Below are 25,795 nucleotides of genomic sequence, written 5' to 3'. Positions count from 1 at the left end.
AAAGTTGTAAAAATACATGTTCAGAGAATAACAGCACTCTTTATGAATTTCAACATTTCTTTTTAAATATTGAAAAATATTAATATATAGACAAGAAAGGATTATAGAAAAATGTACATTTTTTTTACATTAACTATGATAAGAAAAAATAGCTTTTTTATTCCACAAACTGAAACAAAAAACTATTGCTAATAGTATAAATTACCTGAAGTAGCAAGACTTCTCTTGATAGTCTCAAGTCTCCCTTTCTTAATTCCAAAGATGGAGATGAAGGCTTGAAAGCAAACATAGGCAAATGAATCTGGGTCAACATCATCTGTACTCTTCAGGAATACTTTATAGTGATAGCTGTGACTGTTTGCACTTTTAGGCTCTTCCTTTCGAGGTCTTTTTCGGCTAATCTCCGCGACTGTGATCAGTGAAGCAAGATAGGAATCCTGTAAAAAGAAGCAATATAAGATTATTAACGCAACCGGTCACACATCTTTGGAAACACAAGCATTTTTATAAAATTTAAAAATATATAAGCCTACCTACTTTGTTAGAATTAATAAATTTCACTGCTTTGTGCTAGGACCTACTCAGAAAGTTGAACATAATAGAATGATCGATTTTATCAAGAATTGTCTATAGATAGTTGAACATAATGGAATTATCGATTTTATAAAGAAGTTTTTTTTTATTAGATAGACGTCTAGGCTTGTTGGTATGCTGCGTTCAAATAGAACAATGAACTGTGATATTGGGTCCACCCCACTAAAAAACTAAAAAGTTAAAAAAGCCTATTAAACATACAATACCAGCCGTGGGTATCATAACACAGTAATACAACCAGATGTCTACCATGGTTATGATTCAGATGTACAGGTCTAGCTATTCTAGACCTAACTAAATTTGAATGAAAATGAGAATGAGAAACTCTTTGTCTTATTTAATCAACATGTTCATGGTGGAATAACAGGTGCATTAAAATTATGAATCTAGGTCTAGACCTAAATCTAGAGCTAGTATTATAAATAAAAAAATAGTCTAGAACTATATTTAAAAAGTTTAATTTAAAACTTAAAAGAAGAACTCACCTGAGCATCCTTTGTTGGTAATGCATTGAATGACTAGAGGAGCAAGGCTCTATTCTCTTCTTTGACTGTTTGAAAGCATTTAAGTCTTATACATTTACAGTCAGGGCCAGTTACATGAGATGACAACCTCTGTTTCTTTGCTATGTCTTTCTTACTGCCATTTTTCTTTCTCTTTTTTGGCTTGTCTGTAACAATAGGTGTAGCATCGTAGTCAGCCATTTTGTTTTAGTATAGATTCTTTGTGTACTGGTTACTCAAATGAGCTTGTGTACTGGAACTCAAATGAGCTTAATAAAAACACCCTATTTTGATCCTTATGAATTTAAAATCAAAAAAGATTTAAATTTACTTTCTATATTACACTTAAACATAAGAAGCATGCGGCAAAATTTTGAAAAGTTTAAAGAATTTCTATCTATTATAAATTACACGTTCGACGTCATATCTCTGTCAGAGACTTGGCATGATTCAGAATGTCCTCTAGAGTTGAATTCTAATTATAGTTTGGCAAATTACAAACTAATTAGCCAACCATGAGGAAGCAATAAAAAAGGCGGAGGCATAGGTGTTTACATGCTCAAAAAGTATTAATTTAAAATAAAAAAGCCATTAAGTGTAGCAAATAATAATTATGAAATAATTAAATATATGAAGATCACAATGGAAATCAAAACGGCAGAGTCACATATAACGTTATTATATGGACCCTGCCTTTTCTTTCCTTGTCACTGGTGGACACTGCTGTTTTTTCCATTGTATACCATATTTTCTTATTCCATTTTACCATAGACTATGTCGGTTTTTTCATTTAAAACTTTTTTTCATTTAAAGCATTTTTCAATGCTTTATTACCCAAGGGCCATAACTGAAAAATTATAAAAATGTGACTCTGCCGTTTTTTCCATTGTGGTCTTCATGTGCAAACAGGTCTTAAGACTTTTCAAGATGTTTTAAGGTTAAAAGACCATAAAGATAAAAGTCTTCTCATAGTAGTGCTTCATTAGCCTTTGGGAAATAAAATAACATATTCAGAGATAAACTAACTGGAAAAAATAAGTGTGATCAAATTTAAAGTGTATAAATAAATAAAAAAATTTATTTATAGTTTTAATGATATTTTTACTGTTGATTTATTAATTTTGTGTTGTTAAAAGTATATAAATTTGATTACATACTTAACAAATAAATATTATTATTATCATAATTGTTTTAAACTTAATTAACTTTATACATTATTAAATCATTTAACTTGCAAATAAAACTTATTTATAAATCTTATTTAATTGTCAATTTGAATTAAAAATTGAATTGTCAATTATTTTTTAGGATATGACTTTCACCTCTAGACCATGCATGTATAAAAAGAGAATTTAATTTTAAAATAGTTATTTTTTTAATCATTTGCTATTAATTTGTTGATTATATTTATTTCTTTGTCATTTTTTGTTGTTGTTTTTTACATTTATTTGTCATTTATATTTATTTTCAATTTATTAACAAAAAAATAACAATTTTTTAAAATAACAATTTGTGTATCAAAAAACAACTTTTAAAAAAAATTCATTTTTAAAACACACACATACACAGTGTTTTAAAAATATTTGTTTGTTTTTGTTCAGAACAAGTGTGATGTTTCAAATATTAATCTTTAAGGAGTTTATCCATGTTCTTCCAGCAGTGAAAAAAATTCAAGAAATGCGTCCTAAAACAGCTTATTCTGGTAAGCATTAATTTTTATATATTCATCTGCTCAGTTTGAGCAGTCAATCAAATGTTTACTTTATATATTTAAAATTTGACTGACTACCTTTATGTTAAAATGCAAAGATTTTGATGTTTGTTTTTGTTTCAATTTTGTTTGATTAAAAAAAATAAAAGTAAATAGCAACCATAACAACCATGGAATGCAACTAAAAGAAGTCTATTTATTTTTTCTTTAAAAGACTGTTATTAATATTTTAGATTCTGAAAGGAATTATTTTTCATCAGAACAGGTAATTTTACTAATTATGGTTTTTGTAAACGGCAATAAAGTCATGTAAATTTTTTTGGTAGCAAAAGGATTATATTATTTATATAATTACAAGAAGATTAAGTATAACATTGATTTATCTGTATGATAAACAGTTATTATTTATTTATATCAGCAACAATACAATAGTTGATATTTATATCAACAACAATACTTGATATTTATTTATTGGATTTTTTTATTTTAATTGTTTTTAAGTAGGTTATAAATTATAAGGTTGTTTTTTTAGTAGGTTATTTGGGTATAAATTTTTAAAGAAATTTATTTTGTGAATTTAGTAAAATATATTAAAAAATTTTGATTTTTTTTATATTTTAAAAAACATGTTTTTTAATTTTTTACTTGTAACTTTATTATATATATTTTAATTATTTTTATTACATATTATTTTATTATATATTATTTTATTATAATTATTGTTATTATATGTTATTTTAATTATTTTTAAGTAGGTTATTTGGGTATAAATGTTTAAAGAAGTTTATTTTGTGATTTTAGTAAAATATATTAAAAAGTTTTGATTATTTTTTAATATTTTAAAAAACATGTTTTTTAATTATTTACTTGTAACTTTATTATATATATTTAGTTTAACAAAAATAAATCATTATCTTCGTTTTTGTTGTTATTATTATTGTTATTAATAAAAACATTTTAGAAATATTGAATAATTAAATATTGTTTGTTTTATAAAGTTATTTTTAAAATTATAAATTTAAAGTTATGTGTATTATAATGAATATAATAATATTAAATAATGCTTACAGAGTTCAAATCGCACACGTTCAGCAGAAAATTGTTCTAATTACAGTGATAGAGTAAGTGCAAGGTAAAAATTTTAAAACCAATTTTTTTTTAACAATTTCCTTGTTCTTCATTTTATATTCAGTTTATTTATTGGTATGCTATTTATTAATCATCTGTCTTAGCAATGTGTTATATGTTATAGTTATATCTTATTCGATATGAAAAAAATAAGAACAGTATTAAAAAAAATTTTTTTTTTCAAGTGTTCTTTAATATTTTGAATATGCAATATTTTTAAATATATAGTTAAAAACATTAATATATAGTTAAACAATTAAAAAAATACCATAGCAAATAAAAAGCATAATAAAGATAACATGACAAGTAAGCTTGAACATGAAAAATAATAGTTTGACTTTTTAAGCATGAACATAAAAACGATAACTTGACATGGTCATGAACTTGATAATTAAACTTTAGAAGAATGACCATGAATAAGATTTGACCATAAATAAGAGTTTGACAATAAAAGTTTGACCATAGTATTGATTGATATTGAGAAAATTAGAACACAAGGGTAAGACAATCAGATTTATTGAATTTTAAAGGAATAATTTGTTTGGCATAAAGAGATTTAATGACAGTTTTGCTGTGTCAAAAAACGAATCTCTAAAGTCTGGAAGGCCAAAAAGTTCCTATTCTTCTCGTCCTACCAAATACTGTCAACCTTTGAAGTACTCAGATGAAGATTTTTCAGATCAAATAACCAGTTCTACAAATTCATTGACAGATTGGTCATTCTTGTCACAGGGAAGATCCAAAAGCGATATTGCCACTCAAACTATAAAAAATAGAGGTAAAAATCTAATTTACCTTTTATATTTCATCCACTTAACAAAATTTTTTTTCCCTTACACACATTTCAAATTGCACAGTTATTTTTTTGTTTTTTTTTGTTTTTTTGTTTTTTGTTTTTTAATTTTATGCAACCTTAAAATTGTTAAATATGTAATTCTTCTGAAATTATTTGTTTATAGGAACACAAACTTCAAAGTTTGCTGAAGTCCATATTGAAAATTTGTCTTCTCATCTAGAAAGCAAATCATCACGATTTTTTCATCCTGCTCATAGTTTCCATAAAGAAAACTTTAGTATGAACACTCAAACTGCATTAACACAAGATAAGCATAAAGAAAAAAATGCTCCTAAAGGTTTACTTTAGTTTCAAGTTATTTTATTAATGGTATTAATTTTCTTCATTAAAAAAGAAGTGATTCTTTTATTAATAATATTGCTAGCCGTTAGATTAGATATTCAAAATAACCTTGTTCTATTATCTCCATATCCAAGCACACATGCATATAGTTGTTCTTACATTATGTAGTATACTTGAGTTTTTACTAGCTTTTAAATTTACCAGTAAATTCGTAAAACTTAAGGAATTTACCAGTAAATGGTAAAAAATGTAAATTCTTCTTAAATAATAATACATTTTGTTCCCCTGCATTGATAATATTGTGATAAATAAAAGATTAAAAACATCAATTTTAAAATTTATTTTTCAACAAAATATGAGTTTTAAAAAAGCACCAAGTCAAGTAGGGTGTTGCTCATTCTAGATTGAATTTTTATAATAAATAATCCAGCAACTGGAAATGATCACTCTAATTAGACACTTGTTGGTGGAATTGTTTCAAGAGCAGTTCTTTTAGTTCTTTTACTTGATGCTTCAGATTAATATTTCTTGTTGGATGGTGTCTTTTCACTGTTTTTTTGGAAAGAAAGTTGTTTTTCAATGTCTTTGGGTCCTTTACTATTCTCCGCTTGAGCCAAGATTTCAATTTTTTTTGTGTGGAAAAAAGCATTGAAAGAGATTTTCTGAAGAACGGTGTTTGATAGCATGTTAAAAATTTCTTGCTCTTTAATCTCATGATTGAAGGCAGTCTGGATTAGACAGGTATTTGTACAGACTCACAAAATTGCTTTTACATCTAATTGCATCTAATTGTTATTTAATTGACTTGTTTAAGATCACCAACAATCTTTGTCAAAATATCCAACTCTTCTTTTAAATCAAAGGTTTCGAGAAATGTCAGCCAGAATAATTCATCATCAGGGTTGAAAGATTTGTTCTCTAATTTTGGACATTTTTCTTGTGCAAATCCTCTTGAAAACCCGAATGAACTCTATGAGCCAGCCTCAAACCTTATTAGCCAAAACTCTACCAGTGGTGCAGTAGTTAGAGTTTTGGCTAATTATTATAAATTTAGGTTTGAGGCTGGCTCTAGCTCATTAAACGATATTAGTAAGAAAGAAGGTTTGTTTCTGCATATCTTGCACACACTTCATCAATCTTTTTTATAATTTTTCTAAATTTTTATTTTTCAGAATAATCAAATAAATGTTCAACGAAAACTTCTTTAATATTTTTAAATTCTTCTGTATTAGGCAGGGTAAATTCTTCTGTATGTGGCAGGGTAAATTCTTCTGTATGTGGCAGGGTAAATTCTTCTGTGTGTGGCAGGGTAAATTCTTCTGTATGTGGCAGGGTAAATTCTTCTTTATGTGGCAGTGTAAATCTCTGTACTTTTCACTAAACTTTTTATACTTATTTACGACTTTTTTTTTAAGAATATAAAGTAATTATTAAAAATGTTATTAAACATTAATAAATTTTGTCTTGTTTGTTGTACTTCTAATTGTATTATTAGTGAAATAGTCCCAGATGATTAAGTGTCAGTCCAGTAGTTTTTATTTAACTCATAACTTTCCTAAGTCATATTTTTTTGGAAAACAAATTACTAGGACTACTTCACCATCATTTTAGTTAAAGGTACAAACACAACACAGCGTTTAATACCCATCAATATTTCTAGATCTAAAAAGAAGCCACAATTAATAAAAGTTTAGTGAAAAGTGTAAAATTTTAGCCAATTTGAAATTTCAAACCTGTGCCAGGTTTACATAATCAAAATTTTAAATGCTAAAACAAAAAATATTTTGAGAAAGTTCAGCCATGCTACAAACGTTCTATTTATTTTTTGTGTTTAATTACTTTTTGCACTGACCATCTATTTTTATTTAATTTAAACAGAATAGAAAGTGTATATTAAGTCGACTATGTTCTGTGTCATAATTTTTAACATTAGATCTATTGTCTATGTTATAGTCTTGACCTATGATGTTTACATTGTAACTGGAGACAAGCTTGGTGCTGGAACAACAGCTAATGTCAAAATAAATATATCAGGGGAGTTTGGGGATACTGGTGACAGGTTACTTATTAAATCAAAAACTGGAATAACTCCTTTTCAAAGAAAACAAGTAAGTATATTATATTTTATGAATAATTGTTTCAGCTATTTTTGTATTTTGTTAATAAAATTATTTATTAACCTCACATCATTTTTTGATTATATATATATATATATATATATATATATATATATATATATATATATATATATATATATATATATATATATATATATATATATATATATATATATATATATATATATATATATATATATATATATATATATATATATATATATATTTATTATTTTAAGTATATTAAGTTTCACTCAACCACTAATCAAAAACAACCATATAAAAATTTATTAGGTTGTGAGATCTAAACATTTTTTCAATTAGAGGTTTACAAATAGCATTATGTTATATTTTTAGGTTGACTTGTTTCATTTGGATAGTAAATTCCTTGGTGATCTTGAAAGCATACGGATAGGTCATGACAGTACCTCATTAGGTTTGTATTAACTTCTAGATAATATAAAAAATTAAACAGTATAACATACAACAAATTACATTAATCTGTTTTGCAAATTAGGACTTTATGAGCTTCTCCTATCCTAACCCACAATTAAATTAGGATTTTAACCTTTTCTTCTCCTACGTTGTCTTTACCCTAGCTAAGGGTCCTCTTCAGCTCTATCATGCTGATTCTAAATTATCTTTATTATTACTTCAACATGATGCCAAACCCATTGTTTAACTGGTGTTAAATTGGTAAAACAATAGGTTTTTACCATAGATATTTTTTATATTGTTTATTTTCTATCCAAGAGTTTTGATAACTATTTTTTGAATAGTCAATTTTTGAAATTAGAATTTTCAAGTCAAATTTTATGTTTAATTAGTAAACATGTTCAAATTGTTGAACAATTACGATTTTTTTTTTCTGCAAATGTGAATGGTTGTTAACAATTTTATAACTTGTTGTAAGATTTCCAGATAGAGTTGAGTTTTATAACTTGATGTGAGATTTCCATTTTATAACTTGATGTGAGATTTCCAGATAGACTTGAATTTTATAACTTGAGTTGAGTTTTATAACTTGATGTGAGATTTCCATTTTATAACTTGATGTGAGATTTCCAGATAGAGTTGAATTTTATAACTTGATGTGAGATTTCCATTATAGAGTTGAGTTTTTCTATTTTATTTAATAAGTACCTCAATAAACCTTAAACATATTTTTAACACACTTTTTTTGCAAAATAAGGCTTCCCATAACTTTTTTGTAAAAAAAACTTCCTGTAACTTAAAATAAAAAAGATTGCAATATGTTGTAAACATAATAAATTAGTTCTAATTTATACAGTTCATCAGGTAACCTAATTCTAATAGTAATTAATCCTAACTGAAATAAGTTTTTAGTTAAAATGCTAAAATTTGGGTTTTATTAAGTCATTCTTTATGTCACTAGGTGCTCATCAGAAAACTCAATATTATACAGGTCTAATTATGCCATTAGCTTATTAGTTTAAAATTAGTTAAACCTTTAAATGACGGGGTTAGGGTATAACTTAACAAGTATACTTAGATTTTAAAAAATAAGGTAAACAAAAAATCATTTAGATAAGTTAAAGTTGTTTTTTTTAATAAGACTTTACAAAAATTATCTTACTCCAGCTGCAGAATGGTATATGCAAAGAACAAAAAAACACAGTGTGTTTCATAGAAAAAAACACAGTGTGTCTCATAGACAGAATAAAGAACATTTTGTTATAATATAGTAGGAAAAAAAAATACTTATGTAAAAAAGTCACACAATTTTTGATATGGTGTATTAGTTAAACCATAAAAAATTGTTAGTTTAGGTTAATTTTCTTATTTTTGATATGATGTTAAAACCTGCTGTCATAAAAAATTGTTTAGGTTAATTTGGCTAATTTAAACCATAAAAAATTGTTTAGGTTAATTTGGCTAATTTAACAATTTAACTAGAACCAAGAACAAAAAATCAAAAATTTTGCAGTCACTTGTATTTGAACTCTAATCAGTTTCTACTTACTAATAATATAAATAGTACAGCAGTTTTAAATATAAACTTAAAATATAATTGCTATAAATAATTTTTTTTTTCCCCAGCAAGTTTTGTTACATAATTTGTTTATTAAAAAAAAGTCATGTAATAAGCAAATAGTAAAGTCATGTAATTGTGACTTTACTTCACTCTCTGAGGCATAAAATTTATTAAATCTACACAAAATATATATTAAATTTTTATATAAAATTTGTTTTTGCTAAAATTCATTTTTTATGTTTTAAAAACAAAATAAGTTAATTAAATTTTTTGAGGCCTTTGCATTACTGACTTTTATTTATTTTAGCTGATGGATGGTTTCTTGAGAAGGTTATAATTCAAGCTGAGTCAAAAGCAGCTTTTGCATTTAGTTTTCAATGTGGCAGGTGTGATAATTTATTCAGTGTTTACAATGACTAAATTAATGATTTAGTAGATATACTAAATCATTATTATACCCAAACAATTTCATCATAGTTGCGCCTAGTCATGGTACAGTTTTATGGTTTTTGTATTTGTTTATTGCATATTGCATTTTTCCCAATAAGATATGCACATTTTTTCAAACACTTTTTAAAAATAGAATTAAATATACAGATTTTTTTTAAATAAAAAACATTTTTTAAAAAATGTTTTGTTGACTATATTTAATTTTCTTAGATTGTTTGAAAACCTGCTTATATTGTCTGAAAACTTGTTTATGTTGTATAAAAATCTGTTTATGTTGTTTGAAAACTTGTTTATGTTCTTTGAAAACCTGTTTATGTTGTTTGAAAACCTTTTTGTTGTCTGAAAACCTGTTTATATTGTCTGAAAATAAAAACATTGAATATTTTTGTTTAACTTTTTTTAAACATTTTTAAAGTGTTTTAAAACTAATCTCTTGTAAAAATAAATTTTTCAAAATTTTTGGTTTTATAAAACTGGATTAACTAATTAATATTAATAGTAGGTTAAGAAAATGAGTGAATATGGAAATTAGATAAATGTTTTTATTTTGACAATATTTTTTCAATAAATAGGCTTGTTTTTATTATTCTATTAAAATTAATATTATCTTACTTATTATCTATCTTGTTTTATATTATCTCACATATCCTTATGATTTTATTATCTCACATATGCTACCTTATAAGCTTATGATTTATGTTATCTCACATATCTTACCTTATAACCTTATGATTTATATTATCTCACATATACTAGCTTATAACCTTGCGATTTATATTATCTCATATATCCTACCTTATAACCTTATGATTTTATTATCTCACATATCTTACCTTACAACCTTATATTTTATATTATCTCACATGTATTAAATTATAACTTTTTAGATGGTTTTCAGCAAAAGAAGATGATGGACAGATTGTAAGAGATATAGTATTAACAAGTAAAATTCCTTGTAAGAAATTTATTTTTTACCTTTTAAATTATTTGTTCTTAATTGAAATATAATATATTTTCTGTTTATTACTTTTTATTTATAAAATTTTTTTTAACTAAATCAGTTTTTTTCTTTAAAAAAGTATCAGAAATTCCTGAAGTAAGTTGCCAAACGAAAAGAAAATCTTTTAATAGAAAGGTATCATCAAGTGATGAAAACAATGAAACAGTACAAAAATCTTTTAATACAAATAATTCACATGGCAGTCAAAAACAAATTCTAAAATCACCAGTGAATTCTATTTTAAATAAACCGCAGATTGCAGTACCAAAAAAAGAGACTTCAAATAAAAGTGTAGCTTTGAGTCAAATTTCTAGAAATAGTGCAGATCATTCAAAATCATCATCTTCTGATAGCGATTCTGTGTTAGAAAATCAGAAACTTGAGAAACTAAAGCGCCGAGTTAAGCGTTTTAGTAGAAATAGTAGAGAAGAAAAGTTAGTCACTGCATCTCCTGTATCTAATTTTTCTGGGTCTGTAAATTCTTTAAATCCTGCCAAAATAATTAGTTCTAATTCGCTTGTTACATCTTTAAAAAACTCAAGCGCAAAACCAGCTCAAATAACAGATACCTCAAAAGTACGAAAAAATACCCCTATTGCAACGTTATCTGTTCAAAATCCACCTTTATTAAATACAGGAAAAGTAGTTAATACCACAAAAGACATCGATGCAAACAACAAAATATTAAACAGTATTACAAATGGAAATCATGATGTAAATTACAATGACTTATCTACTAATGCATCAAAGAAAACATCAATCAATGAAGATCTTTCAAGCACTAGTACTTCAAGTATAACTACCAGTTCATCAGACAGTGAGAGTGATAAAGATCAATCCATTCCGCTTCCAAGAACAAAAAGTCACGAAAGTGATGAAAAAGTTGAATTTTCTCATAAAGACACTTTAAAACTGGTATTAACTATTATGAGTATAATTAATGTATACCTGCTATTTTGAAAATATTAATATTGATTTGAATGAATTGAAACTAATATTAATTTATATTTATAGATATTTATATAAGTATAATTATTAATAAAATTGTGAGAAAAAATTTGCTCACAGAAAAAAGCAAATTTTTTTTTGTCTAATCGACTATTGTGTGGAAGAAGTAGAAAAATTTAGTTGATAAATAAATTATATTTATGATATGAATATATATATATATATATATATATATATATATATATATATATATATATATATATATATATATATAATATATATATATATAATATATATATATATAATATATATATATATAATATATATATATATAATATATATATATATAATATATATATATATAACATATATATATATATATATATAATATATATATATATATATAATATATATATATATATATATATAATATATATATATATATATAATATATATATATATATAATATATATATATATATATATATATAATATATATATATATATAATATATATATATATATATATAATATATATATATATATATCAGGGATGCGGAGTCCCAAAAGGACTCTAGATTTGAAAATTACAAAAAGATTACTTTATCCTAGTTTTTGGTATCCAGGAGCTCTAAAAATATAAATAAGTTTATGGACTACTGATAGGAAAAAAATTAAGACTTTTAGGTTAGAGGAACAATCATTTTTTGAGTCCGGAGTCCTTAGGTATTATGGCGGCAAGGACTCTGGACTCTAGGACTCCGGGCTTAAAAACAATAAGTTTCAAGTCATTAAATCTCATGAATTTTTTCATTATAGCAGATAATAAGTCAACAAACATGTTTAGAGCTTCTGGACACTACAGACTTGGAAAAAGTAGAGATATAAAGCCGCAGTCCTTTTGGGACTCCGCATCCCTGATATATATATATATATACATTTATTTACTTATTTATGTTTTTAAATTTAGCAACTTGAGCAAAAAGATGATGGATATATGGCAGGGTTTACTGCTGGGCTTGAAGCAAATAAAATCAAAGAAGAAAAAGCTGAAAAATTAATGCTTGAAAAAGAGCAATTTGAGAAGCAGTTATTAAGTGGTAAATATATTTGCAATCTTTTAGAGAAATATATTTAAAACTATTATAAAAATAAATATGTTAATCTTTTGTCAAACTTTTAAAAGAATTTCAACATCCTTCTGTGCTACTTAATTACAAATTACTAATGATTTACCACTGTGCTTAATTATGACTTCTCTACTGTATATTTTACTGTATGATTTACTGTGTTTACTAATGACTTATCTGTTGTGCATGGTTGCACAGTAGATAAGTCATTATCTACTGTGCAACCATGCACAGTAGATTATGACTTATCTGCTGTGCATGATTGACCAAAACTCATTATTGTATATTTTTTCATTTATCTGAGTTGCATATTTTTACTGCAACTTTTTTTTATCTAGTTTTTTTTTCCTACCACATCAATGTTTTAAAATTGTCTTTTGTCTTATTATTTTTAAAAATTTTTATGTCTTCCTTGCTCTTTAAATCTCTACTTTGTTTTCTATTAACTCCAAACTTAAATAGTTAGCTTCCAACTTAAATAGTTAACTCCCAACTTCCATATTTAGCCCCCAATTTGAATAGTTAACTCCCAACTTAAATAGTTAGCTTCTAACTTAAATAGTAAGCTTCCAACACATAGTTCCCAAGAATTGGTTTAAGAAAAAAAAAAGTTGATTATTATTTTGAACCAAAAAATGCCAGATTAGTAACAAAAAAGTTGCTATGTTAGTTGTTTACCTTGTGACCAATTCAAATACTAATGTGGAAAAGTTTGATAGAATAAATTGTCTGAAATCTTTATCAAAAAAAGTTAGGAGGAGCAAACCTAAATATATCAATGCACTTTCGCCATATCACTATATTAGTACTACATTATTTTTTGGAACACTGATGTCAGCGAGACTTTATAAAAAGATGGATAAGTTATTTTATTGTGCTTATCATAAAAGGATGAGCATGATAGCAAGAGGCAATTTTACCAGTTCCTTATTTTTTCAGATTTATTTTGCTATTGGCTTGTTATATAGCTGCCAAAAAAAGTTAGTTGTTAAGTTTAGAAGACTTAAAGTAAAAGGAGTTGCTAAACATATTCTGCATTCATTTATCTTCTACATAAACATGAAGTACAAAAGTATCAGTTTATAGCAATAATAGCTAAAAGTTTATTTTGTTTTAGTTAAAATTCACCAGCTTAATCCAAATCAAATTCACTTAAAATTTATCAGCTAATTGAAGACCTGAATCATATTTGTAGTCATAAGATTTGAGGAGTAATCAAAAGTTGTTGAACTTAGCAATATCCTAGCAACAAAACTAAAAGCATTTTCAGTCCTTCTTCAACGAGAAATTATTTCATTTGTTAACTTCAATTACTTAGTATTTCAAGCAAATTTGCAATCGTTTTGGATTAAATTTCAAATAAGTCCTTAAATCAAAAACCTATCTGTCGACTGGAATAAAACACTATAATGCACCAATCTACTAAGTATGATCAAGTGAAAATGAATATAACGAATAAAACGAAATAAAGATATTATGTCACAAAGTTATTAAAATTTCAGCATTTATTTAAAAGTTTTTCTACCATTATGGACATTTTAAAAGTTGTCTGAAAAAAGTTTCATTCTAAATATTTCTTTTAATATTTGTCATCAGAAAAATATTATTTTTTGGTGTTATTCAAATTTTTTTAATTAAAAAAAGTTCTTTTTAGTATTGTAACATGTAAATATTAAGAATTTTATTGGATAAAAAGTTTTTGATTATTTATTTATTATAACCAGAACTACCATAAGGAGAGAGGTTAGAAATTAGAAATAAGTTAATTCTATTTTATAAGGAGAGCGATGTTAGAAGCTTCCTTGCACTTGTAGTTACAGAATTTTATAATGATTTTATATTATGTTGTATATGACAGCTAAGGTGCATGCTTAACACATGCTGCATTTTAATTTAGCCTTTTAAGACCTTAAAAATAAATTCAATTTAATATATAAAAATCTATAATTTTAAAGAAAGAAGTTCGAATCTTGAACACTTCAACTTTATTTTTTTAAATGTTACTGCATGGCACACTTCTATGTTTCAAATCAGAAATTTTGAAAATTTTATAAATTAATACCTTAGCCTTTAAAAGGCAACTTGGTGTTCAAAATTATTATTATTTTTTCAATTAAAAAAAAAATTTTTTTTATTTAGTTGCTACTAAATGCTTAAAAATTTATTAAAGGTTGCCCTATATCTTTTTTGTTCAGGTTCAAATGTACATCAGGCATGTGAAGTTGGTGATATAGATCGTGTTAAAGAACTTATATCTATCTTGCCTGAACTAAAAACAAAAATTGATGAAAGAGGTTGGACTCCGATTCATATTAGTTCCGCATTTGGACATTTAGACCTTGTAAAATGGTTTTCCGTGAGTGGTGTAGATTTGATGCAGGAAACACCAACAGGTTATACATCAATACATCTTGCAGCTTTAAATGGTCATGTAAATTGTATAATGGTATGTACCAAATGTATTTATTGATAACAATCGTGTTTATTAGATTTTTTTATATCAGACTTTTTGGGTTGGGCTTTTCTATAGATTGCTCTTAGGTAAATAAAATCTGGAATGTAAGAAATAGTTTAATACTTTCTTTTGAAATACAAAGATTACAAAAATGGTCATTGAGTTTTAATAAAACTGCAGTCCAGCACCACATATCTTGGCTGTTTCCTACAAAATCTTTGTTCAAGCATTCCTAATTTACAAATTGTGTCACATTATTTGTTTAACTCTTTGTACATTATCTTACACAATTCTCTGAAACTTTGCATTGACTATTTTTTAAGTACAGGTGGTGTGTTTTGTTATTTTTTTCCCCAACAAGGCTGAAGGCAACCACTATTAAGTTAAGAGTTACTAGAAAATAAAGAATAAAAAAAAAATAAAGAGTTGATAATTACAGAAAAAAAAAAAGAACAAGGAAACGGTTGACAGAAGGCTTGAAAAGTTATAGGTTGTATATGTCAGGAAAACATGAAAATGGGAGAGAGTTCCAAAGGGTTGAAGTGCGGGGGAAAAATTTAGACATTTAAAATGTTTTAGAGCATGCAGAGACAGATACTGTAAAAAGATGTGACTTTACTAAATAAAAAGTCAAGCTAAAATAATTTTTTTTAAGCATCTTCACATTCACAAGGCTGCAAGCAACACAATTAACAGATTATTTAAAAGATTGCATGAGTTACTGGAAAACAAGACAAAGAGAGCAAATTTTAAAGAACTGATGTTTGAGGAAAAAAAAATTAGACAAATAAGAATTTTTGGAGCACTGAGAAACGGTCATAGTAAAAAGATGAGACTATTTTATTATTTTAGTAGATAGCACAAGAGATACTAGCTCTTTAGAGCAGTGCCCATTATAGTATTTATAGAAAAGAGAAAGAGAAGCAACATTATGATGATGTGACAATGGTTGAAGTTTGGTTACAAGAGCAGGTCCAGCTATGCTTACAATGCGTTTAGCACCTTGTCCAAAAGAGAAAGGACATCTTTGGTCAAGATCCGCCCCAGATATAACAGTATTCCAAACAAGGACTGATTTGCAACCTTAGCAAGTGCTAATTTTGCTATGGATTTGATATATGATTTCCAAGAAAGATCAGATGTAAGAATTAATTTTAGAAGACAAAGGGTAGACCCATAAAGTACATTGCTGTTCATAAATATAAGAAGATCTATATTATTGTGATAACAGTTAGCTAAAAAAATTGAGTTTCATCTGAATTAAAGTTCATCAGCAACTGAGGGCCCCATGCTGTAGCAGAAGTGAGATTCTTTTCAAGCTCAACTGCCCCCTCCAAGCAATCAGAGTGTGTTGGCTTATCAAGACAAGAACAAATGGTAGTATTATCAGTGAACAATGCTAACTTAGATGTGAGAATTTCTGGCAGATTGTTAATGTAAATTAAAAACAGTGTGGGGTAAAGGATAGTACTTTGGGGAACAACTGAAATTACAGGAAATGAGAAAGAGTGCTGTTCATTTATGCTACAATTGATAAAGAAGGATTCAAAAATCTTAAAGATGTTACCTGATACACTGTAAGAAGAGAGCATGGAGAAGACCAGCATGCCGAACTTTATCAAAGGCTTTAGAAATGCCAAGAGCCATAGCCTTAACCTCTCCACATCTTTGAAACCTATCAGTTATAACCATTAACAAATCAGCAGTTGAACAAGAAGGTTGAAAGCCATATTTATGATCAGAAAACAAGTAATTAGATTCATGATGAGAGATTAAGTGTTTGTTAATTAAAGGCTCAAAAAAAGTTAATTGGATAGTTGTTTGATGAGTCAATTCGCTCTTCAGAATTTTTGATATAAAATAAATATAGGAATAACAGATGCTGCTTTCCAGCAGGCTGGAAACCAAGACTCTGTTAAGCACTTGTTAAATCGTCCACTGGTAGTAATCCTCGCCCCTGGTAGTACTGCGCTTAACTTATTTTTCCGTGCAGCAGTCATGTTTGTCAAGGTTTGTGTCTCAGAGTTATAGAGTTGAGAGAAGGTTATAACCACAATTAAGTAGCCTCCTTGTATATAAAGGGCTTCTCAGCCTTGGGGAGGAGAACACTTCTGCAAGACTATAATAGGTCTGAACCACAAGCTGTAGAAGAGTCTAAGCAGGAAATAACTTTAGATACAGAATTTGGAGTGATACGAATATCAAATAATGGATTAACCTGTTTGTCGGCTATATCAGGTAGAATGTGATTAGTGGAATCAAGAGATGAAATTGATAAAAATTCTTAGCTAACAGTTCAGCTTTGTCTTTAGGTGAGGTGACAAAATCTGAACCATGCAAGAGATTAGGAATAACAGATTTGCCCTTATTATAGGCACTTTTAAAGATTCTCCAGAAGTCTCCAGAGCCTAATTTTTGAGATGAAATAGGAAATTTTTGACCTGAGATTAGCGGGCTTTGGCGTTAAACAAAACCTTTTTACTATGGTTTCTATCAATAGTACACAGACATCTGCTTTCTAGTAAACAGTTTTTTAGTAAACAGACTTCTGTTTTCTGGAGCATTGTTTTGGCATTAGATATGGAAGTAATGGTTACAATTAGAAATTGCAGCATCACAATAAGAGGAAAACCATGCAGAAGATTGATGCTTGACTTGGAGTCACTAAGTGGAAATAAAATATTCCTTGCCTGAATCCATGAAGTTACATAAGCAGCACATTTGTTGCCAGGAAGACAAAAAGTTTCTACCCAAGGGCCATCATGAATAAAATCATGGAAAGAGTCCTAGCCAGCTTTAAATAGTTGTAAAAGGTGCAATGATAGGGGGATTCTGATGATGATAACCATGATCTCTATAAAACTAATAGTTTTATAGAGATCATGGTTCGTGGAACTAGAGATAATAGCTTCTTTGAGCAGTGAGCATAAAAGTATTTGTAGAAAAAAGAAAGAAATGCAACCTTACAAAAATGAGAGAGGCTCAAGCTTGGCAGGTAAAGCATGTCTAACTAGGTCTACAATGCATTTTTGGACCTTGTCTAGAGGAGGAAGAGCATCATTATAAAAACCATCCCAAATATGATAACAGTGTTCGATACAGGGACGAATAAGAAATTTGTAGATGTAGAGAATGGAATCAGGAGTAAGTAAATGGCAAGCTTGATAAAGAGAAGAAGCCTTAGCAGATGCTAATTTAGTAATTGATTGTATATATGGTTTGAAAGGTTAGTAGTAAACAATAATCCAAGAAGACTTAAAGAAGAGGACTCAGTGAGCGGTTTGCCATTAATATATTCATTAATATAGAAATGTCAATAGTATTGCGATAATTTTTTGCAGTAAATAACACAATTTTATTGGAGTTAAAATTTATAAGCCACTGCGAGCCCCATGTTACAGAAGTGAGATCAGATTCAAGATTGGCTGTTCGAAAAGAAAAGACTTTTTGTCAAGACAGAAGTATATAGTTGTCATCAGCAAAAAGAGCTACTTTAGATGTAAGGTTGTTGGGAAGATCAATAATGAAGATAAGAAACAAAACAGGAACAAGGACAGAACCTTGAGGTACCCCAGAAGTTACTGGAAATGAAGAAGAGTGTTGGCTTTTGAGGATGATTTTAATATAGCTTTTATTTAATTTTTTAGAAAAAAATGATTAGGTGATCTTAAAAACTTTCTCAGAAACATCATATAAAGCAAACTTATGGAGAAAATCTGCATGCCAAAAGCAATAGCCTTAACCTCTGCGCTTTCATCTAATGCACAGTAGAATCTTTCAGTCACAACAGTTAGCAAGTCAGCCATAGAATAAAAAGATTGTCTGACAGTAAGCAGGGTTGCCACTCAACCTGGATAACCTGGAAATAGCATGAATCCCAGGGAAAACCTGGAAAACTCAGGAAATATTTTTTTTTTTTTCAATTTTTTTTACCCATTTTTGTAAAATAGTTATTTATCAAATTATTTACAATAGTTTAAACTAGTTAAAATTCATAATGTATATTATTAGTAATTTTTTATAAGATTGTACAATTTATTTTAAATTTGGTTTGGTTTAATCTCACAATGATGTTTGAGACTGTTGCCACACTTTTGAAAAATAAAAATAAAAATATTATCTCAAAATAACTTCATAAAAAGATTGAAATAAAAAATCTAGAAGGTGACATCCTTTTCTGATAACCCCTTTCTTTCCCTTGTGCTTTTTTCCCCTTTTTATTTTGACCACGACCCTATGTGTGATGTCCTTTATGGATGGACCCTAAATAAAATAATATAAAAATGTATTATATTCAATTTTATAATTTGTAATCATTTTATCTATAAATATATAATATGATTGTAAGAAGAATGCATTTTTTTAGAGTTATATTAATAAATAAAATGAATCAAACATTTTTTTCAAATGATTGGCTTACTCACCCAGAGTATAAAGAATGGCTTGTAAAGACTAATGACAATAAATTTTCTAGATGTAGCAGTTGCTGCAAAACCTTTAACTTGTCAAATATGGGAGTTCAGGCAGTTAAGAGTCATTATGAAGGTAAAAAGCACCAAGTTAATGTTTTAGCTAAATCCAGAAGTCACTTTTTCAAACCTGTTGTAAAAAATTTCTTTTATTACACCAACAGTACCCCTGGCAGTAGGTCAAAGAACTTTAGAACTTGTTGCTTCTAATGAAGAAACAAGATCTGAAATTAAATGGGCTCTTGTAACTGTTACGTATGTATTGTCAAACAATGCTTCTGTTAATTTGAGCCAATTATTTACTAGTATGTTTCCAGATAGTAAAGTTGCAAAAGGACTAACATTAGGAAAAACAAAAATAGGGTATATGATTAATTTTGGGTTAGCACCATATTTTAAATCGTTACTTCTTGAAACCATCAAAAGTTCACCATGTTATGTTGTCTCGTTTGATGAAAGTTTAAACAAAGTTACACAAAATTGTTAAATGGATATTATTGTTAGATTTTGGAATACTCTAGAAAACCAGGTTAATGTGTGATATTTGAATTCAGTTTTTCTTGGACACTCTTCTGCAGCGCGTATACTAAAAGGTTTTAATAAAGAAATAGAATGTCTGGCCTTATCAAAAATGATCCAAGTATCTATGGATGGGCCTAATACAAATTTGAAGTTTTTTAAAGAAATTTCTATACACCGAAATGAGTGTGAATTAAATTCTTTATTTGACATAGGGAGTTGTAGTTTGCATTTAAAACACAGAGCTTTTAAGATCGGTTCTGAGTCTACATCATGGAATTTAAAAAGTATTCTTCAGGGAGCATATCAAATATTGCATGATACTCCTGCTAGAAGAGATGACTATAGCAGTGTCACTGGGTCAAATCGCTATCCATTACGTTTCTGTTCAACTAGATGGATTGAAGACCAAGTTGTTTCAGATTGTTTAATTGAAATATGGGACAACATTGTAATATTAATTAGATTTTGGGAAAAATTATCCAAACAAAAAGACCAAACAGCATTCCTCAAAATGTTTTTTTAATGTTCAAAAAGTATCGAATGACTTTTTGACTGTTTCAAAATTACAATTTTTCAGTTATGTTGCCAGCTTGTTCAAAACCTTCTTGACACTATCAGACTAATCAACCAATGATTCCATACATGCAAAATGATCTTAGGAAATTGATAACAAATATTTTAACTTTATTCATTAAACCATCAGTAATTCAAAGTTGCAAAAAAGGTAGTGATTTAAAAAAATTAGATCTCTATAAAAAAGATTATTTGCTACACAGGAAAGATGTTATTATAGGTTTTCGCTGAAGTTTCAATAAAAAAACTTTTAAAAAAAGATGTAATCACTCTTAATGAAGTAAAACAGTTTAGAAATGAATGTGTTTTATTTCTCACAAAAACCAAGTAAAATCTGTTGAAACGCATCCCGCTAGACTCTGCAATCATAGCAAATGCAAGTTGTTTTGAATCAATCGAACTCAAAGCATCATCAATCGAGTTAAATCAAAATAAACTAAAAAGGTTGGTACATTATCTTGTTAGTTTAAAGATTATATTTGCAACACAAAGTGATAAAGTCATGCTTCAGTATTCTATACTTTTAAGAAATAACATGAAAATAAATATAGAAAAATTTCTCAATTTTGATAAAAAAAACACTCGTTTAGATACCTTTATTTTTCATCAACTGTATATAGCCACACATAAGGAACTTTCTTAAATTATCAAAATGATTTTAACTGTAAGTCATGATTAAGCTTTTGTAGAAAGGGTTTCAGCATAAAGAAATCAATTCTTAATGAAAATATATAGCCACACATAAGGAACTTTCTTATATTATCAAAATGATTTTAACTGTAAGTCATGGTCAAGCTTTTGTAGAAAGGGTTTCAGCATAAAGAAATCAATTCTTAATGAAAATATTCAGTAAGACTCAATAGTTTTGCATCGCATTATAAGAGATCATATGAGTTCTCAAAAAGTTCAAGCTAGCACTATAAATATCACAAATGCATTAATTTTATCAGTTAAGTCAGTGAATCAAATCACCAAAAAGCAATCTTATTAAAAGAAATTGAAGAATTAGAAAAAAAAAAGAATTTACTTGTAACAGCACTTTGTTTATTGAATAAAGATTTTATTCAATCTGTTGAAGATGCTGACAAAACTAATGATTTAACAATGCTTAAAAAAGCAACTGCTTTAAAAAGAAAATGTGACAAAACAGAAAAAGAATCAGTGGAGTTAGATTCAGTTTTAGAACTATTAAATGCAAAGAAGAAACTTATTAATAAAGTTTCTTACTAAAAACTGTTTTGTGTTCAATTTTAGAATTGATAAAAATATTTACATTGTTTCATTGTATTTAGTACATTTAGAATCTATTTAAATTATTTATTTCTATATAAAGATATATATATATATATATATATATATATATATATATATATATATATATATATATATATATATATATATATATATATATATATATATATATATATATATATATATATATATATATATATATATTAGGGGGTTGATTTTTTTACAACTATACATGGGTATAGTGCCAAAATCTGACATTCTACATGAGATTACCAATTGCAAAAGTTTTACTGACTAAAGTTTCAAAAATGTCCCCCGTAAGTAAAAAAATATAACGTAAAAATCGACAAATTAACAGAAAAATAGCAATTTATTTTTACAAAACTTTCTGTTCATTAATATACAAAGATCAATTGTTTGTGCAATTTAAAAGTTGTTGTACAGAGTAAATCTGAAGTTCATCTTGTCAATATCTTTTGCATAAATTTCTTGCATAATTTTTATGGCTCTTTCCGCACAGATATTAGATCTCTGAATTCCTTGTATGCAACTGGGCTCCTGGGACCAAAATGTTTTCAAGGTTTTCATGGCTGTAGTTGAAGTTATTGCTTGCTCGAAATTGTTAAAATTATGTTCCGAGTATTGCATGTCAGAAAACCATATATCAGACCAGGCTGATGTAATGAAGTCACAAACCATGCGAAGTTGATTATTATTCGACTCATTTAAAATATATGTCAGAAGAGCGTAGATTGCTTTTGAATTCCATCTGGCATTGTTCAATGATGGCAGACTTTTGAATTTTATAGCCCGATAGCTACCATTCACCTTCATGTATCGGTAACTTTGTGCCAACTCAAACAAAAAGTCCATATCATCTCTCCATTTATTAGTCTTTACTTTACAAATTTTTTCACCTTGCTTAAAGTTTGATTTTAAATTTTCATAGTTTTTTTGCAGGTTTACAATAAATTTGTAATGTATTTCTGGTGATGAGCTTTTTCCTTCATCTAAAATTTCATTCATGGAATGCTTCAAAATTGTGTCTAACACATGATGCTGACAACCAATAAATTGAACTGGTTCAAGATTTTTTCTTTCAAATTCTCTTTGAAGTTGGCTTTCAACTCCATTTTTACTTCCAGTATTAACACTTGTGGTATCAGATATTATAACTTTAATACTACTCCATAGTTGAAATTTATCTAGCACTTCAGCTATTCCACTGTAAATACTATTAGCTTTACCATCACCCAGTTTCAAAATGGCTAACTTGACCTCTTTTTTTGCATTTTTTAAAATCAAGACTTGATACTCAATCCCGGAAATTCTTTTACCATCAAAACGCAACACCCAATCATCATTTTTTAAATGATTAATCATATGCTTTTCCATTTTTTGAGCTTCTGACATTGTAGCTCTATAAACCCCAGATTTGGATGGTGCTTGCACATTAACACTACATTCAGATAAATTTTTGCAAACTTCTGCTGATCTCTTAATACTTAGTTTTGACTTCTTAACTATGTTAACAGCAACAGTGGTGTTCTCATATTTTCTCTTTGTTTTTTGGCCTGGCGGATTATAATCAGAATCTTGCTCATCATCTTGTTCATTGTCTCCTTTATTGTCATCACTGACCTCTACTGTACCTGTTTCAGCTATGATAGTTCTCTTCTTGCCAGCTTTAGATGGATGTACTTTAACAATTTTTGATGTGCAATAACCAGCTTGACCATCAGTTTTCACCTGTAATATATAAAATTCTTTATCTTCATTGCTAAGCCAGTTACCATTCACTTTGGTTATATCAAATAAATAATCCCACTTTTCTTCAAAACATTGTTTGGATTTTTGAACAGAATGATATTTCTTAATAAGAATTTCTACTTTTTTTGTTATAGACCTTTCATTAATTTTTGGTAAACTCAGTTTAAGCCATAAATCAGATAATTCTGTGCCAACCATTTTATATCTGGAATACACTGACTTCTCTAAATTTGATAAGTAATTATACCGACCAATAACAGAATAAGCTTTTGGCATTTTATTCATAATGCCAAGTGGCTGCAAAACTTTGTGTATGTGAGATCTTGTTGATTTTGATTTCTCAAAGTGGACTAGATTTTTTGTCCAGGCTTTGATATTTTCAGGTTTTTCAGCTATCTCTGAGCTTATTCTGGACATTCTAAAATATAAAGTAAATTGAAATAATTTTAAGTTACATGCAAAATTAAAATGAAATTTAGTAAACACAAAAAATCACCTTGATTGGAACACGTTTATCTTGACTGCTAATGACAATAATTCAATCTTGTGCTTGCAGAAATTGATAACATCGGATGCATTCAAACAATGTATACTCAAACTTATATACTTATATGTTTGTTTATTTGTATCACGCTACACCAATGATATTGTAATTATCATAATTACAATATCTTTGTGCTACACATTAAAAATTGTTAAAAAACATTTACAATTTTTTATTTTCATATTACAATTTCATATAAATGGGTGACATTTTTGCAATCAAATGTCTTAAGGTATATATTTTTATAAATAAATATTAAAATGTCAGCTTTTAAAAATATACCCATTGATTTTTAAAAAAAAAAGTTGAAAAATCAACCCCCTAATATATATATATATATATATATATATATATATATATATATATATATATATATATATATATATATATATATATATATATATATATATATATATATATATTTATAAAAATATAAAAATATAAATATAAATATTCTCGCTGTACCCTATTGTGCAGGAGAAAAAACTTGACCAGCAATTGTCAAGTTTTTGAACCTAAAATGGCGTCTGAAACATTATCAAGCAAGTTTATTTCGAAGAATGTGTCAAAATGTTATTTACCTTATAAACACTGAATGGCTTGGATCTAACACCCCTGAACCCGCTGGCAATAAAGCCCAAAACTTCTGTACTTCTCAATCTCTTACTTAGATTGTGTTAATTAATTTTGTGATTACTTACCTTCACTCATTGATTTGTGACTTATCTCTGACCCTAGCTTGTGTTCAGTTTCTCCTTGTTCTCCATTAGGTGGTTCTGATCATGCAATTATCCTTATAAATCTTGTACTTCTTGACTGAATCTTGTTTTCCTGTCTGCTGGAAAATAATATCTGTGTTTCATATTTTTAAATACTCTGGAGAACATTCTAATCAACTATTTTCCAATAAGTCTTCTCTCTATTATTAGCAAGGTCTTTGAGTTATTAATAAACAAAGTCCCATCTTGAGTCAAATAACTTACCAGGGTTTCCACTATAAATTGAAAAGTTTTTCCCTGAGTATTCTCTGAGTAAATAACGTTTTTATATATATATATATATTTATATATTTATATTTTTATAAATATATATATATAAATATATATATATATATATATATATATATATATATATATGTTTATATATATATATATATATATATGTTTATATACATATATATATATATATATATATATATAACATATATATATATATATATGTATATATATATATATATATAACATATATATATATATATAACATATATATATATATATATATATATATATAACATATATATACAGGATTTTCCAGGTTTTTCTTGTCTAAATGCTAGGGATTCCGGAAATAATATGGAAAACTCAGGGAAAACTCACAGAGAACGTAGGTAATATAAAAAGCTAAACTCAGGGAAAAACGTCATTTTTTTCCCTGAGTATTCTCTGAGTAAATGACGTTTTCCCCTGAGTTTAGCTTATTATATTACCTACGTTCTCTG

At 27.2% G+C, this 25,795-nt stretch overlaps 1 protein-coding gene across 8 annotated transcripts in view; it reads left to right on the top strand.

Moving 5' to 3' along the window:
- The window catches only part of LOC100204458 (ankyrin repeat domain-containing protein 31), a 157,904-nt gene that overhangs the window by 107,284 nt on the left and 24,825 nt on the right, over positions 1-25,795 (top strand). For 3 of the 8 annotated variants that reach the window (XM_065791558.1, XM_065791559.1, XM_065791560.1), the window contains 12 exons: positions 2,733-2,799; positions 3,042-3,073; positions 3,879-3,940; positions 4,467-4,714; positions 4,896-5,069; positions 7,028-7,182; positions 7,549-7,627; positions 9,495-9,573; positions 10,525-10,592; positions 10,717-11,552; positions 12,554-12,683; positions 14,909-15,159. In XM_065791558.1, the coding sequence (XP_065647630.1) occupies positions 2,733-2,799; positions 3,042-3,073; positions 3,879-3,940; positions 4,467-4,714; positions 4,896-5,069; positions 7,028-7,182; positions 7,549-7,627; positions 9,495-9,573; positions 10,525-10,592; positions 10,717-11,552; positions 12,554-12,683; positions 14,909-15,159 (2,181 nt within the window). Of the gene's footprint in view, positions 1-2,698; positions 2,800-3,041; positions 3,074-3,878; positions 3,941-4,466; positions 4,715-4,895; positions 5,070-7,027; positions 7,183-7,548; positions 7,628-9,494; positions 9,574-10,524; positions 10,593-10,716; positions 11,553-12,553; positions 12,684-14,908; positions 15,160-25,795 lie in introns of all 8 variants that reach the window. The other 5 variants (XM_065791564.1, XM_065791562.1, XM_065791563.1 and 2 more) reach the window with 3 other exon arrangements.

The sequence above is a fragment of the Hydra vulgaris genome, chromosome 02 (genome assembly GCF_038396675.1).
Source record: "Hydra vulgaris chromosome 02, alternate assembly HydraT2T_AEP".
In the NCBI taxonomy this organism is placed as follows: domain Eukaryota; kingdom Metazoa; phylum Cnidaria; class Hydrozoa; order Anthoathecata; family Hydridae; genus Hydra; species Hydra vulgaris.
This window is presented reverse-complemented; position numbering and strand designations above follow the sequence as displayed.